This window comes from Oxyura jamaicensis, chromosome 17, assembly GCF_011077185.1.
Source record: "Oxyura jamaicensis isolate SHBP4307 breed ruddy duck chromosome 17, BPBGC_Ojam_1.0, whole genome shotgun sequence".
NCBI lineage: Eukaryota > Metazoa > Chordata > Aves > Anseriformes > Anatidae > Oxyura > Oxyura jamaicensis.
Window position 1 is genome coordinate 3,382,387 of NC_048909.1, and position 15,277 is coordinate 3,397,663.

At 45.5% G+C, this 15,277-nt stretch overlaps 1 protein-coding gene across 3 annotated transcripts in view; it reads left to right on the forward strand.

The window, feature by feature from the left end:
* Positions 1 to 15,277, forward strand: part of PAPPA (pappalysin 1) — a 363,136-nt gene that overhangs the window by 245,600 nt on the left and 102,259 nt on the right. For all 3 annotated transcript variants that reach the window (XM_035342002.1, XM_035342003.1, XM_035342001.1), the window contains 2 exons: positions 2,055 to 2,176; positions 7,623 to 8,130. In XM_035342002.1, coding sequence (XP_035197893.1) covers positions 2,055 to 2,176; positions 7,623 to 8,130 — 630 coding nt within the window. The remainder of the gene's footprint in view (positions 1 to 2,054; positions 2,177 to 7,622; positions 8,131 to 15,277) is intronic.

Sequence of the window (15,277 nt, forward strand, 5' to 3'; positions counted from 1 at the left end):
CCTGTCCTCATCCAGGACCAAGCACTAATGCAGGAGTTTCTTTGTAGAGAAACTGAAATATTATTATTGCAGGGATTTCTATCCTTACTGTTGGTGGATGTGTCTGAAAAACAACTGCATGATAATAATCCTACATTTTGATTTCTCAGTTCCGTTTTTTCCAGATTCTTGAATTTTATTTTATTTTATTTTTTTTGCATATTTTATTTAGGCACGCTGAATTAAGCACTGAAACCCCTGCTAAATAGATGGCTGAGAGATGAAATAGGGAGGTGGTATCATACCAATAATACAGGTGGGCGAAATGAGACAGAGAGCAGAGAAGTTATTCACGGCATGCCCAGGTTTGTTCCTGATGACTGGTACAGATCATGCAAGGAAGATCTTTGCCTCCCTTTTCTCTGTTCTACCCCATTGCCACACTTCAGCCCGTCAGATGTTTTCAGCAGGTGCATCCCTCTCTGCGATGTCTGCTGGTTCAATCATTTACTGTCTCTTTGCAGGGGTGGCGGCGGGCCATACTGAAATGGATATGAGTTTTACAACTGATTTCATTCCAAGTCCCCCCTGTCGACAATCCCTGCTTCCGCCTAATTAAGCCAACTGAACGTTGACTTTCAAATAGATCCCTGTCAACAAATAGGAGATGCTAAGCCATAGAGCAGCTGAGCATGTGTCGTCCCTAGCAGTGAAGGGAAACAAGAACGCGCAGCCTGGAAGGGCTGGGAGGGCGACTTTGCTGTCCTCTTCTGCCTGAGGACCACAGTGCCCTTTGCAAAACTGTGCTGAAATAAATCACAGTTGGAGATGATTGAAATTTGCGTGTCTGATTATAATAATTGATGACTCCATCCTTACTTGGGGTGTTTAGAGAGTGCACTGTATTGTGCACAAATTGCCTAAAACTTCTGTTCTTTCCTAGATGCATTTGTTCTCTTAAGATCACTAATCCTTTCTTTTGTTTTGGGTGGGCATCATTCTTTAAAGCAGAACAATGAATTAAGAATAATAAACAAGTTTGTGGGATCAAAACACACATTCTGGGTCATACTGGTGCCAACTGTGAGACTCCGAAGAACGTTAGGGATGAACTGTGTGAGCCACATCCTCAACTGATATAAATCACCATAATGTTAGGGAAGGTATTAGAGTTACACTAGTCTACATCAGCTTAAACCCTCACCTTGTGAATGTACTAGCAAAAATATTTCTGAATCAGTGTTTAGCTGGGCTTTCCTGTTCATCAGCTTCTGCTGATAGGGCTTTATTGACAGCATCTGGTAGCAGACCTGTTGTCTAGTTGAAGTAATGTTGGCGTTGGGCAGTGAAGTGCCTTTCCCAGCGCCACGTCATGCCATCTGATGGCATGGGGCCATAAGATGTTTCAGCTCAAAAAGAGCCATCTGCTGGTACCAAGGCTGCCAGGTATTGAATCCAGTTTCCCCTCTGGAAAGGATTAAGGGCATGTTCTTTTCTGTATGATCACAACCCGCCCCTTTCCAGACTTCTAGTGATCTGGGCGTTGAGACACTTCCGAAAGCGAGTCCTTGCGCATTTAGCAAAGCCGCGCTTCACAGAGCAGCTCTGTCTGGTGCTTGCACAGCCTGGGACTTCACTGTGTCCTCTAATCACTGGTAAGCCCAAGGCCCTCACGGTCCTGAAATGCCACAGGTTCATGCAATAAATCCATGGTGGGAACAGGAATAGATCTGAAATCTCCTGAGACATGCTTGTCTGCTCTGTCTGCTAAACAACATGTATTTCTTTTGTCAGGGCTTAATCCAGGTGTAGTTAGGGAAAAAACAGAAAGAGTGTGGTTTCACAGGATGCTGTCATTGTCTTTTTGTATTTGTTGGTGGACTCACACAGATGTCGTCTTCACAAGCCAATAGCCCAAACCTACAGAAGATCAGAAAACACTCTTGTTGGTGTTGTAAGAAAAGAGGGTTAAGTGCAACTGAATTCTAAGTCTTACTGTTTTTTCTATAGTTGAATAAGCAGCTCAGTCGGCTGTTACTAAGGTGGTGTGTTTTCCTGTTTTCCTGGCCTCCTAGAGAAGTGGGATCAGCATGTGATCTGTGTGTGGAAGGAAGAGTCCTGGTGCAGTACGCCTTCAGCGCCTCCTCCCCGATGCCCTGTGATCCCTCGGGGCACTGGAGCCCGCGGGAAGCAGAAGGTAAGTCACGGATGGGCAGGGGTGAAGTCGTGGCAGGGGAGAGGTCGGGCCAGAGAAAAAAGAGAGCCACAGAGCGGGTGGGAACCTCTGGGAGAGGGTGGCTGGCTGTACCTGTATGTACCATAACAGAACTAGAGGACAAGTAAATGCACTGCGTCCCTGAAGTAATGCCCCTGGCTGAAATACCTGTGTTTGGCCCCCATGTTCTGGCCCTGCCCATGAGTTAAATGAATTCCGGGAGCTGAACCTGAATTTCAGAAAGCAGCGGAGTGCCAAGAAACACTGACCATTCACATCTGCCAGATGAATTCCTCAGGGGAGCTGTTTACTCCTTCTACTCCAATTCCAAAAGTGAAGAATTGCATGTTATTTATTTGGACCTGATTTCTGCTGCCTGTGCTTGCACTGCGATGTAACAGGCTGCACCAGCAGACTCACTGGACAGAGCAGAGACTGCCCTTATGGAAAGGACTCCTGCAGGAATGCAGGTGACTGCATCAGCCTCGGTCTAGTTCAGGGTGCTGTGCAAGTCACACTTACAGCTCCTCTCTAGAGCAAGTTGGAAGGAAAATGGTCTGCAGAGACGGTTGTACAATGCCATTAGATCTCCATCATTAACTCTACTCTCTCTATACCTGCCATTGTGTACAGAGTTGGGTGTAGTAGAGTATATTTAAGATTATACTCGGCAGAGGTCAGTAACCACAACTTACGGTTTGGGAAGAGCAGAGCATTATTTCACTCTGTCCATCATGAGCTATTCCTTCAGGTGCAGCACGCACCAGGCCCAAACTTCACTGAAAACGCACAGATGGGCTCGTTGAACTCAAAACTCGATGCCTGGACTTTGAAAATTCATTATACAAATTTCTTCTTGTATTAAGGGCTTCTCCGTCCTGCAGCTAGGGTGCATGGGAGTTAATCTACAAGGAAGATAATCTGTAAGCTAGTATGGTGACATGTAGTGTTGGCACGCAGGATCCCTCCCTGGTCCTCACGCCAGCATGTGCAACAGGTTGTGCCCCTGCTGTGTGAAGGGACAGGATGTGCGGGCAAAGTGCCGCTTCCCCTGCATGCCCATCTCTGAGGTCAGGGGCTCCTCAGGGGCCGTGGTTCACCCCAGCTCACCCTTGGTTTTAACATCCAAGGGCCAGGCTGCCGAGCACAGCACAGAGTGCACCTGCCCCTTGAGTGGATGTTGTGGAAGAGATCTGTCCTGGGAAGCAGCGCTCCAGCTACGAGTGTGACCGGATTACCAAGTAAACAGGATTAGTGAAGTTTGGATCACTTGCAGTTGTAGTGCAGGGTAAAAGGACTGAATTTCCACCTTGCCAATGATTACAGCGCTTTGAAACCTGATTTTTTTTGGAACAAAACCTGAAACTTTTGAAATTCTCCAAGAAGGAAAATTAAAAACAAAAAGTGTTTGAGGCTGGCCAGAATGTTTTGTTTAGCTTATATAATTCCTCCTTTGTGAACTTCAGTTCAATTATGACATTTGAAAAAATCTCCTCTTAGTATATAATCTAGGGCAAAAGCAACCTTTAATATCAAAATGAAAAGCGTTTGAAAGTGCAAAAGCAAAACGATTTCTTCCAAAAATGTCAAAACACAATGTTCTAATATTGTTAGAACTTTCTTCCCATTTTCTCTTCCAGAATAAAATTTTGGCCAAATAAACTGAATTTTGCAAAGTGTTTTGATTTTGAAAGAACTGCGTATTCCACTGAAATACTCAGTTCCGTCGAAATTTCTCCAACGAGCTCTGATTTGAAAACTTCTAGATCTCGCATGTCTTGCCAGGGGCATCATTCCTAGAGAAACTAAGCTACTCTAAGATTTATTACTCAGCTGCATTTTGCATTTAATTTCCTCTTCTTACAGTGTGTTCCTGCATATTCTTAACTATGAAGGGTGAAGTCTGATCCTTATCTGTCTCATTCAATTGCTGTTGTGCCATTGCTCTGGAAGGAGAATTTGGGAATCCTGTCCTCTTACTGCATTAACAAGTTGTCTCCACTATAGGGTAGAAAATACACCAAGTGTATGGTATTCGTTGCTCTGTAATTTTCTGTCATCACTACCACACTCCCTGACATTCAAGATCTCTGCCTGTTTGCACTTGGTCTGAGTTACAAATAGCACAGTTAAGTCATTGTCTGGCTTCTTTAATTGTCTATCTGTGAGTTTTCAAGCATGCAAGCTTTAAATTCATTTTCTGCAAGTGTTCATGTTTGTAAATCTCCACTGCATGAACGTTCATGGAAAGTGAATACCAAAGAGGCATAAGCATGGCCAGAATGAACTCATTTGAAAACCTGAGACAACACTGATGGAAAATGGTTTGTAGCACTCATCCAGCCTCTTACCAGAAAACCACATTTCTCACGTGTCCCTGCAGAGGCTCTGAACCTGGTCGGTCTCATTTCATGTCCCTGAGGTCTTGCAGTGTTATTACACTGCACAGCTAACCCAGGTGCCTGACACCATCTCTGGTCTGGACGATGTGTGTACAGCCTGTGGGCTGTGCCCATTGCGTAACTCTTGCCCCAGGAATGTGTCCTTCCAAGTGCCCTGCTGGTGCCGGAGTGTGGTGGGCTGCAGCCCCCCAAGCTGAGGTATTTTGTGATCCTTTCCCAGCCAGTTGTGCCACTTGCTTGCTCCTCAGCAGCAATTGTGGGAAAGCACAGGAGATCAGGCAGTTCTGTTTTACTCTTTACCTTTTCTGTAGAGCAAGAAAGCTCTAAGCTCTTTGGATTCTCAGCAACATCACCTGCTAGACAGACAGACAGACCTTAGAGCAGCTCAACAACTCAAGCAAAGGGGTTTGTGATTTTCACTCAAACCCAAGGACGTACCCTTGCTTCCTGTGCAGTATCTGCATTTCTCAGTGAATTCCCACTGCCTGCCTCACTATTAACTAAGAACAGAGTGAGTCTGGAGGTCCCTTTGTCTAGATCAAATAGGGAGTGAGGCAGGTGAGTTGTAGTTGTGACAGCAACAGACAAGAGTCTGCTGATCCCAACTGACCTCCCCATGCAAGCATCTCACGTCTCTGTCCCTATGGCAGGGGCAACACAAAGGCATGGGTGAAGGCTTGTGCTGACACACCGGGCTGTGGATGTGGCTGATGTTTCGGGTGAAACCTCCTTCCCCACCTGCCATCCCTGCTGTCTGACTGGAGATGGGATTTGTTTTTTTCTCATACACCTCACATTTGCATTTTGCTCATGTTTGGCAAGATGTGAGACTGTGTGAAATGCTCTTTTATGACTGATCTCACTGATGATCTCATAAGCTAAAAGGTTTTAAGAACTTTAGCGTACAGGGGCACAACGACCACTCCATCCTTTCCTTTTATATAACAATATTTGTGATTTTCATAGTATGCACCCATGTAGGGAAATCTAGTTACATGGAATAAGGTTTTGAGCTTGTCCTGCAACTAAACAAGCATTTCTTACTCAGCTCTAAGTGTCTAATATTTAAGAAAGGGACTATTTAGCTCCACCTCAGTACTTGGTTTAGGGTTTCAGTCTGTGCAAGAGTATGGTCAAGCTCTCACTCTTGCCAGGTAGAGCAGATCTCACTCAGCAGGCACTAGTGCTCAGTCCCCTGCAATGGTGATTGACTTCAATTCACCTGAACTCAGAGGATCACTCCCTGCTCTACCAAAGCACGTAAGCTTATTTGCAGTTTAAGTCTTACAGAGATTTTGGACTGGCAGAGGTGAATTTGTAGGAGCCCAACGGGGGGCCACATCTAAAAACCCGCCAGGCTGTGAGCTATTAATCAACTCCATTTTCCTATCGGCAAGATGCCAATAGCACTCACATTTTTTTCCAAAGCGCTATGAGATGGTGGGGTTAACACCCACCTTCTGGGGGCTGCAGTCAGCAGCTCGCTGTGAACCTGTGCGGAAGTCATCGGTGGGCCCAGCCAAGCACATGTGGATGGCAGCAAGCGTTGTGAGATGACGTGAGCTGTGTGGGGTTGTCGCTGCTCTGAGTGATTACACACTGAGTACTTGCGAGCTTGCCAAGGGGAATAAAATTGAGGGTGTTTAATGGAGTTCTGGCATCCTGCAGAGCATATCGCTGCTTCGGACTGTCCAGGTGCTCGGCTTAGTAGCATCGCCACAGCTCTGGGGCATGCGAGGAGGAAAGGAGGGCTGTGGGTATGTGCGGGTGAGGGAGAAGCGTTAGAAGTTGTGCATCCGTGGGACACTTGTGTTGGTTCTCTGAGGGGACAGCTGAGACACAAGGAAATCGTTCTGCACCTGGGTTCACTTCATATGGACAGGAGAATTCCCTGGGCTGCGTATCCTTGACAGAAAAGGCACATTTCTATCACTTCATTGGATCACAGACAATAAGCATAACCTTCACACATTGCCCTTTTCTCTTTAGATTAGTAGTGATGTCCTGTTTGGTCATGTTTGCCCAGTGCTTTATCTTGCTTTCTTCCTCGGTTGCCAACAGCTGTGCTCTCTCTCTTGCTCTCTCTTTTTCCCTGCCTTCTGCATTTCTCCTGTTACTTTTCTTTATCTTTTCTTTTCCCTTTCTTCTTTCCTGTACTTTGTCTTCTCTCTGTCCTGCTTGCTCCCTTTTTGTGTGATTATTTGGGAAGGAAGAGGGAATTTATAGCTCTCACTGGATTCTGTTACCAACTGTTCCACCCATCTGACCTCTCTGGATCTTGCAGTCCATGACTCCGTGCCAAATTGTAATGTTACCATAGTATTTGGGATCCCAGCAAGCACTGTGGCTTTCATTAGTTTTTAGTAATACCTCCCGTGTAGTTGAACATAGCCAACGGTGAGAAATGTAAAAGTACAAGTGCCTGTTGTTTCATCATGACGAGTGCAAAGAGCCAGCTCAAACCTGTGCCTCCAAAAAAAAGGCGTCTTACACAACGTGCAGGATTAGCCTGTAAAGGGCATAGGAGTGAACTGAATATTTTGCCTCTCAACAACACAACGCGACAACTTCTTGGAACCAGCAAAATCTCTTTTCTTTGACTTTGCTAAAGACAAGGAAAAAGTGGAACTTTAGAGTAACAGACACGGGGGGTACGTAGGAGCACTGAGGTGAAATAAAGGTAAAGTACCAAGTGGACGGGGAAGAAAATATTGCTTGGCACAGGGGATGGTGCCAAAAATAGGAAATAAAGGACCAGACACACTGGCACGGTTTGTGTCATTTGGAGTCGGTTCTGCTGGGCACTCCAAATGGCTTTGTGTCTCTCTGCCCCAGCCACGAGACACTGGCATGAAGTTCTTCCTCCCCATGCTGGCCATGCCTGTTCTGCTCGAGTAAATAATGAGCTCCCTGGACAGACGTGCTCTCACACCACCAGTTCCTTTCAAGATTAATCAAATGCCAATGATAACCCATGTTCCCTCAGTCCTGCTATGCACTTTCTGTGTTTCCTTGTTTATTTCCAGGGCACCCTGACGTCGAGCAGCCTTGTAAATCCAGCGTCCGAACGTGGAGTCCTAACTCGGCAGTCAACCAACACACGGTGCCCCCCGCCTGTCCCGAGCCGCAGGGCTGCTACCTGCAGCTGGAATTTCGTTATCCCCTGACTCCAGAGTCCCTCACGGTCTGGGTGACCTTTGTTTCTCCGGACTGGGACTCCAGCGGAGCAGTGAATGACATCAAGTTGCTCACTGTCAGCGGGAAGAACATTTCTCTTGGGCCACAGAACGTCTTCTGCGACATCCCATTGACCATAAAGCTGGATGTGAGACAAGTGGGCGAGGAGGTGTACGGGATCCAGATCTACACACTGGACGAGCATCTGGAAATCGATGCTGCCATGCTGAGCTCTGTTCCCCACAGCACGCTGTGCACGGACTGCAAACCCATCCAGTACAAAGTCATTCGGGATCCTCCTTTCCAGTCTGGATCTCCGGTTGTCATCTCAAACCTCAGCAGAAGATTCGTTGACACGTAAGTACTGCTTTCCAGAGACTTGTTCAGAGAAAGATAACAGCCTCTTCTCCTCAACCTGTTGATGTCTGGTGTTGCTTTGAATATTAGGATTTTAAACTAGGTAGACATATCAGATGTCACCAAGAGAGGATATTCTCATATTTTCTTTCTGTAAGCTAGGAGCATTACACTCTGGTGAAATAGGCTGGTTTTTCATAGGTAGTTTTAAAGGAATTTCTTGGCTGGTTGTGCAGAAATGTAAAATGTGGTCTTTCCTTAACCAGAAAGGATATCACGATCTACCTGAGCTTTGGTAAGTTAAATATTTGAGATAACCGAAGAGAAGACCTCAGGAGTAACATGGGCATAATTTCCTTAGAAATCTTCTCAAAGTAATATTTCAGGGGAGACGGAGACAGAATCGCTGTGCTGGAGCACTGAGACTTCTAATTCACCCCTTAAGAGAGAATACAGAAAATACAATTGCCTGTTCAGGTATATAAATGGATTTCAGCTACTTTGATTTTCTTCTTTCATGTGTCACTAACACAGACTGTGTTGCACAGTAAACATGCCAAATATGCTAGTTTGTTGTAGGGACTGAATTTCATCCCAGATGCAGTTATGCTCAACTAGTCAAGGAATGCATGATTGTTGAGGAAAGCCCATTTTCAAAATATTTAATGATTTTGCGGAGATCCGTGATCTTACCCATAGGCATTCTACAGAAGTAAGAAAAACATCTTCTGCATAACATGATTCCCTGGAAGTGATTCACTCATCTGTGGGAACAACATGAAACTCTTCTGAAAATGAACACCAGATAAAAGGAAACCTGCTAAGAAAACTGCACTCTAATTTAGAAAAGATGATCTGATTAGTACAGCTAATATCAAGGAAGCATACATCATTATGGTCTTCTGAAGCATATTTAAATATAATAAAAATGATTAATTAACAATTCAGTAATCATGAGCTACCATCCCTTTCATGGTGCAATTATACAGCTCAGAAGATGCAAATTGTCCCTATGGGTTTCAAAATTCAAGGTAGCTAACAGTAGTGAATATAAAAGCAAAACCCCAAACCTTGCTGAGGTTACTCATGTGCTGAAAGTTAAGCATGTGCTTAAGAGCTTTCTTGGGTTGTAGCCTTGTTCCAACAATTGCTGGCACTTAAAATGAGATGAATAGTGGCATATTGGAAACGTGGAAAATGGTAAATTTTCCCAGGGTTTTGCTGTGAAAGCATCTTTGCCTGAAACCTGGCCCACTCACACTGGAAAATGGGACTGGTTTGGTTTGAAATATTTGCATACCTTAGCACAAGTTCCCACAGAAACAGGTCCAGTTTTGAGTTCATAATAAAATGTGAAAAAAAAGCCCAAAACACAACTTGTATTCTGAGCTCTATTCCCATGTCTTTTATTATGATTTTGTGGGTGACTTCTAGTTTCTAGCCATCTGAAGGGAGAAGGTGCTCTAACAATTAAATCAGTAGCCAGGGATTAATGGCAGTTTTCCTGCGTGGCATTGAATAAATCATGGAGGGTAACATTACTGTACCTGTCTGCATGTCGCACCTAGTTAAAAATCAGACATAAAATTTAAGTTTGTCTTTCTGGGCTCTACCTGTGATCAGTAGACAGAAACAGCTGCTCCCGGAGGCTGGCAGAGCCAACCTAACCAAACACTCTAGTCTAGCTGGCTCCGGGTGCCTGCGTCTTTCCAGGGACTGCAGGGAAAATCCAGACAGTGAGCTCCGACTAGACACTTGGAAAGCTAAAATGAAGTCTTTAGTCACTGGCTATGGAGTCAAAGATGCAGATTCTTTAAACACTTGTAGCTGTTTTTTAAGCAGGACTTTGGCGTGCGTTTGAAATCTTGAAAAGCGGAGTGATGTTTTTTTGTCCTAATACCCATATGTGCACAGCGCTGGTTCATCTCCTCCTCTGCTGGAGGCTCCTGCAGCTCCGTAGCCTGGTGCTGCGTGTCCAGGCTGCTGCTCGGCCGTTCCTCGAGAGCAGCAAACTTGTGAACCTCTGCATGGGGTTGTGGCTGTGTGGCAGAGGCAAATGCAAGAAGAGTTTTCCATGAGCATCTCTGGCTTGCCACTGTCCGCACTCTCTGTAAGCAGGAAGGAGGGGAAGGTGCTTCAAGAAAGGCAGGGACAGGGGCACTGGGCCGTGCTCCTGCACATGTATGTAGGGCTCAGTACTGTGTGTCTCAGCCTTTTCTCATCTGCCTGTTTGTCTCGTTCTGTACAGCTGGAATTCGGCATATCTGTACAACCAGACATTGCAACCCCTTTATCTCTGCAAGCCCCAAGCCAGTTACCCCTCCTTTTTATGCCTTTGCGTGTTTTCCATATGAAATAAAATGACACCCCCACATGTTCTATGGAAGGTTATTTTGAAGGCAGTCAGTATCTTTACTCTTGCCTCCTCTGACCTTGATCTTCACTTTCTCTTTTTCTCCCAAAGAAAATATTTGCTTGCACTGTTATCTGTGAGCAAGATCCTTTCCCCAGGTGTGGCGATGCTGAAAGAAAAATTAATTTCTCCTACCTTTTTCCCGTCAAAGAGAGGGAACTTCTCTTTAAGGTGAGGAGAGACAGCCTTTAATGGATAGCCCTTGCCTAGTCAGCAGTGGGTGCTCCGCAGAGGAGAGGAAATAACTACGACAGTGGAAACCTTTTATTAAGAAATGCAAAATAATGCCAGACCTTCTGTTCTCAAGCTGAATTTTAATCTCAGCTCTTGGCTCGAGCAGAGGCTAACAATCATTTCTAAGGAACAGGGCCTTGGACCTAGAGAAAGCAGGCAAGGTACGCATGCTTCCACCGAGAGTTGACGGCCAGAATTGTTGGTATTTGTAATACAAAATGAGACACAGCGCCTAGGAAGAGAGCAGAAAGAGAAATAAATCAATGGGGGAAAAAAGAGGTCAGGGCAGGTGCAGCGCAGAACTGCTGAGTCTTCACACTGCCACGCGTGATAAGGAAGGAGCCTCTTCTGCAGGTCTCCAAGTCTCAGCTCATGATTTAATCCAAAGCTCGTGTTGTGCTCTTACGTAGAGGGTCTCGCTGAGGCTGTTCACTCGGAATAACGTGCAAGATGGAATGGTGAGCGTGGTAATTGCCTTGTCCTCCCTCTGGCCTTCCTGGAGGGCTTCTGCCGTCACCGAGGTGCTCTCACATTCATTTGGAGCCTCCATGGACTTCTAACAGCTCAGTGAGAAGATACCTCCCATGATGGGAGGCTCTCCAGTTATGTCACGAGGCATCAGCCCCCTGGGGTCACCATGTCTGGCAGCGGGACGGGCTGCGGGGAGCACGGCCCGCTGGTAGCCAGGTTGCCAGCAGTGATCTGCGCTCGCCCCTTGGGCAGGCCAGGATGAGGGAGGCCCAGGGCAGTTCTGGAAAGTTGTCAGAATTACAGTGTCAGAGAATTGGAAATTTCTCCTACTTTCCTGCCCCAGACTTCATAGGAAACCTCAAAACGTGAGGACTCGTGGTGGGTCGTGTCATCTCTGTAACCTCTGTTCACCCGTGGGGTTCTTCAAGTCAAAGGCATTGACTGAGATAGCCTTAGAGTGCTGTCACAAAGCCCTGGTGCTGGGTTTGGTTGTGCAGAGTTGAGCACCACTGAGAAGCAAATATGCTCTCCTGTTATGAGTTATTCCTAGACTGACCAGTGCTTTATTTACCTAAGTGACACCTAGAGATGCTGCATTCATGCTTCATAATAGGAAAAAGACTGAGAGAAATCTGTATTTTCTCATACAGTGTATGAGAAAATGTGTTTCTTCTCAGATTTAGCTTTTTGTCCACCTACTTCCTTTTCAGTTGCTTGTTAATAGAGGGGACTGGTCACCAACTGTGTGCAGCTACTGTTTAAGCAAGTAAAGTATTTTTAAATATTTTGTTAGAGTCAGGAGTTCACTTCAGTGCTCAGCTTGCGAACTCAATGCCACTTTCTGTGTTTTAACTCAGCACCTAAGACGGTGGGATACAGATCTCACTAGGGCTTCTTGAAGTGATTGCAGAATGACTTGGAAATTACCATCATCAAGATTGCAGGGATTTGGAGAGCTTGCTGTGGTATTGTTCGTGAGTCCCTAGCACTTCACACGCTTTATCTGAAACCATTGTTTGTTTCAGAATTTGTGTTATTGATGGCATTTGTGCTTGTTTGGTACCCAATCAGAAGAGGCCGTATGATATGTGATTTGTCAGAAACCCTAGGTGATGCGTTGTTGGAGATGGAAAACACTCCTTAGTCTGAATGTGTGTAAAATGTTTGCTAAATTCCTTAAAATATGAACAAGCAGAGAGGCTGGAAAATCAGCAGTGGCTATTTGTGGTGAGGGAGAATTCGCTGCACCCAGTTATTGGTGGTGTGCCTTTTAGCCCCCCAGCTCAATAGGAAGACTGCATTCACGTGAGACAGGCCCAGCTGAACAGAGGTCTAAAAAAATATGAATATCACAAAGATGATATGTAAAGCTAAGTCCCTGCTGAATGCAACACTAAAATTTCATGGCAACATCTGTCCTTATTATGGCATTCCTTCCTTCACATTCATCTTGAAGATCTATTTCTCTATTTTCTGAAGCTCTACCAGCCAGAGGAATGTATGATCTAAAGCAGCTGAAATGAATTGCCAGATCCATCTGTCATGAAGATAATTAACACCATATTTCCACCCAAACAAGATACAGATCACTGGGTGGATGTTCTCCTGATACCAAAAGCTGAAGCCCATATTATCATCATCTTCTGCTCACCCCTCCTCCACAGTTACCATGCCAAATCTCTCTTGATATGCCAGGAAATATTGGGGAGTATCTAAGATAGGACTGAAATGTTAAAAAAGCACTTTACACACCCAGATTTATCTACAAAAGCTGCTCGGTTGTCTGTGTGATATCGGCATGCTGCACATCTGGATTCCCAACAGGCTTTAGAACTGTATATGGTATTCCAGATGTCCTTCTGCAACGGCATGAATACTTGCCCAGCAACCCTGGAAGTGCCTTGCCTTGGTGCGTGCAAGGACCTCATATGCTTTTGTTGTGGATATGCCCCACTGCTGGTTCAGAGTTATCTTGAAATTGAATAAATACAGCCAACTGCTTCCATGAAATGAAGAGCTCTGAGCTTATCCTGACTTTCTCGATCCTCTTATACCAACATACGCACCATTTTGAGACATCCAGTCCTGCAAATTGCTTATAGCTGTGTTGTAACTCCATCCTTCTCTGTGTTGGCTGAGTCTATGTACCAGCTCTGTTATCTGCAGATATTGGATTTGGGGGTTTAGATTTTTAACAAACATTTAATTCCTGCAAATATTTAACCTCAAGGTGGTAACTGAAAGATAAATTTCCATTACACTTCAGTGTTCCTTTCAGTCCAACCACCTTCAGCTACTAGAAGTGCAAAATAGTGCCATCTCTCGTTGAGTCCAGAAGTATTTGATGCCTTCTGCCACCTCTAGCAGTACCCAAGACCTGCCATTATTAAAAGTGTTTGTTCCCTAGTCTTCATCTTGGAGGTTTCTTTCCCATAATTACACAATTCTCCATGTTTTTTTTTTTTCTCTCTAGTAATGTATTAAAGAGATCCCTGTCTATATCCATATGAAAGTCTACTGCTCATTTCCAGTAAAAACGCCTTAACGAGCTTCAACATGAACAGATTGACTTTTATTCATGCTTTCTTGCTCATTTCTTCGCAGCTACTGTGTCACTAATGTGCAGTGCTGCATGGACAAAGCTATTTTGGGCCTTCCCAAGGAGCAAACACCCTTCTGTCTCTGTGCCCTGCCAGGTTTTTCTTACCCCTATAATATCCAGTTTCAGGTAGAGGACTAGCGCTTCTGGTTCTTGCCTAGTTTTTCACCCAAGTCCTTGTTATTCCTCTCTGACCCAAGTTTTCCAGCTGGACTAACAGCCATGCTTTCGCTGTCTGTAAGCCTTCGCGTGTCAGTGAAGAGTTTCGAATGGAGCGGAGCTGCCTGTGGTCAGTTTGGCAAAGTCATGAAGTTTAATCTTCAGCTGGTGTACAACATCGCAGCAGCCACGGAGTTCAGCGGAGGTGCTGGAGATTGCCAGCGAGCATCCTCCTCTTAACGCCTCTCCCGGTGCTCCCCAGCCAGCGCTGGGTGTGTTCGTTGTTGGCTCCTGCCTCGTGCAGCCTGTATCGATCGCCCTGCTTCTCCCTGATGAACCTGGGAATTTCCCAAGAAGAAAAAACAGAAAAATAGCGGGTGACTGCCTGCTCCACACCTTCCCTTCCAACAGCAAGAAGCTGGCTGCAGGTCTACTCGATGCCGACAGAGGCGAAGTGCTGGTAGGAGTCAAGTCCTCCTCTAGCAGCATCCTCACCTCCAGCATCCTCACCTGGGGAAGTTTTTTCCTCTCCCCAAGCAGTGTGGCCTTGCCTCTGACTTCCAGGGCAAGGAGGCAGCAGGGATGACCCATTCTGCTCCCCGTGCCAGGCAGGAGCCATACCTCAGCTCATCCACTGAGAGCCCGGTAAAACAGGGAGGAGAAACCTACTTCTTTTCCATCTACTATTCCTGCCTCTTTCCTTCACATATGTTGTGCTGCTAAATGCCGAGGTAGCGGCTGTTATTATTTATATAGCTGCCAGTAGTGTGCCGGGTGCTTTGCAGAAAAAATACACCAGGTGCATTCTTTCAAAGAGCTCACAATTAAATGTTAGAGGCTAGCAGTGCTGCTGCTCTCAGGGACTGTACATCTCCATTTGGCTGATGTGACTTGACAGCTGGAAGCCACATTCTGATGGCTTTCCTTCTTTCTCTCTTTCTTCATTAAAGGTGCCAGGTTATCTTTGCAAACAAATAAAACCTGCTTCCTGACCCCACACACAGAACAGATACAGCAATTTTTTCCCTTACCACCCTCTGCCAAATTGCCTTAACCCTGCCCTGGAGAAGAGAAAGAACAATTTGATGGTCTGTGCCCATTCAGTAGGCAGTTTTTCTGCTAAGCCTGTGCAGAGATACCATTTGGTGCCAACTGTAGTGATAGATTTGTGATTCTTCGCTGTTGCGGTTTCTTATGTAACGCTGTAGCTATAGCTGGCACTTGGCAAAATCCGTAGCTCCTGTTCTGGCTCGGCCGCACATGATGCAAGA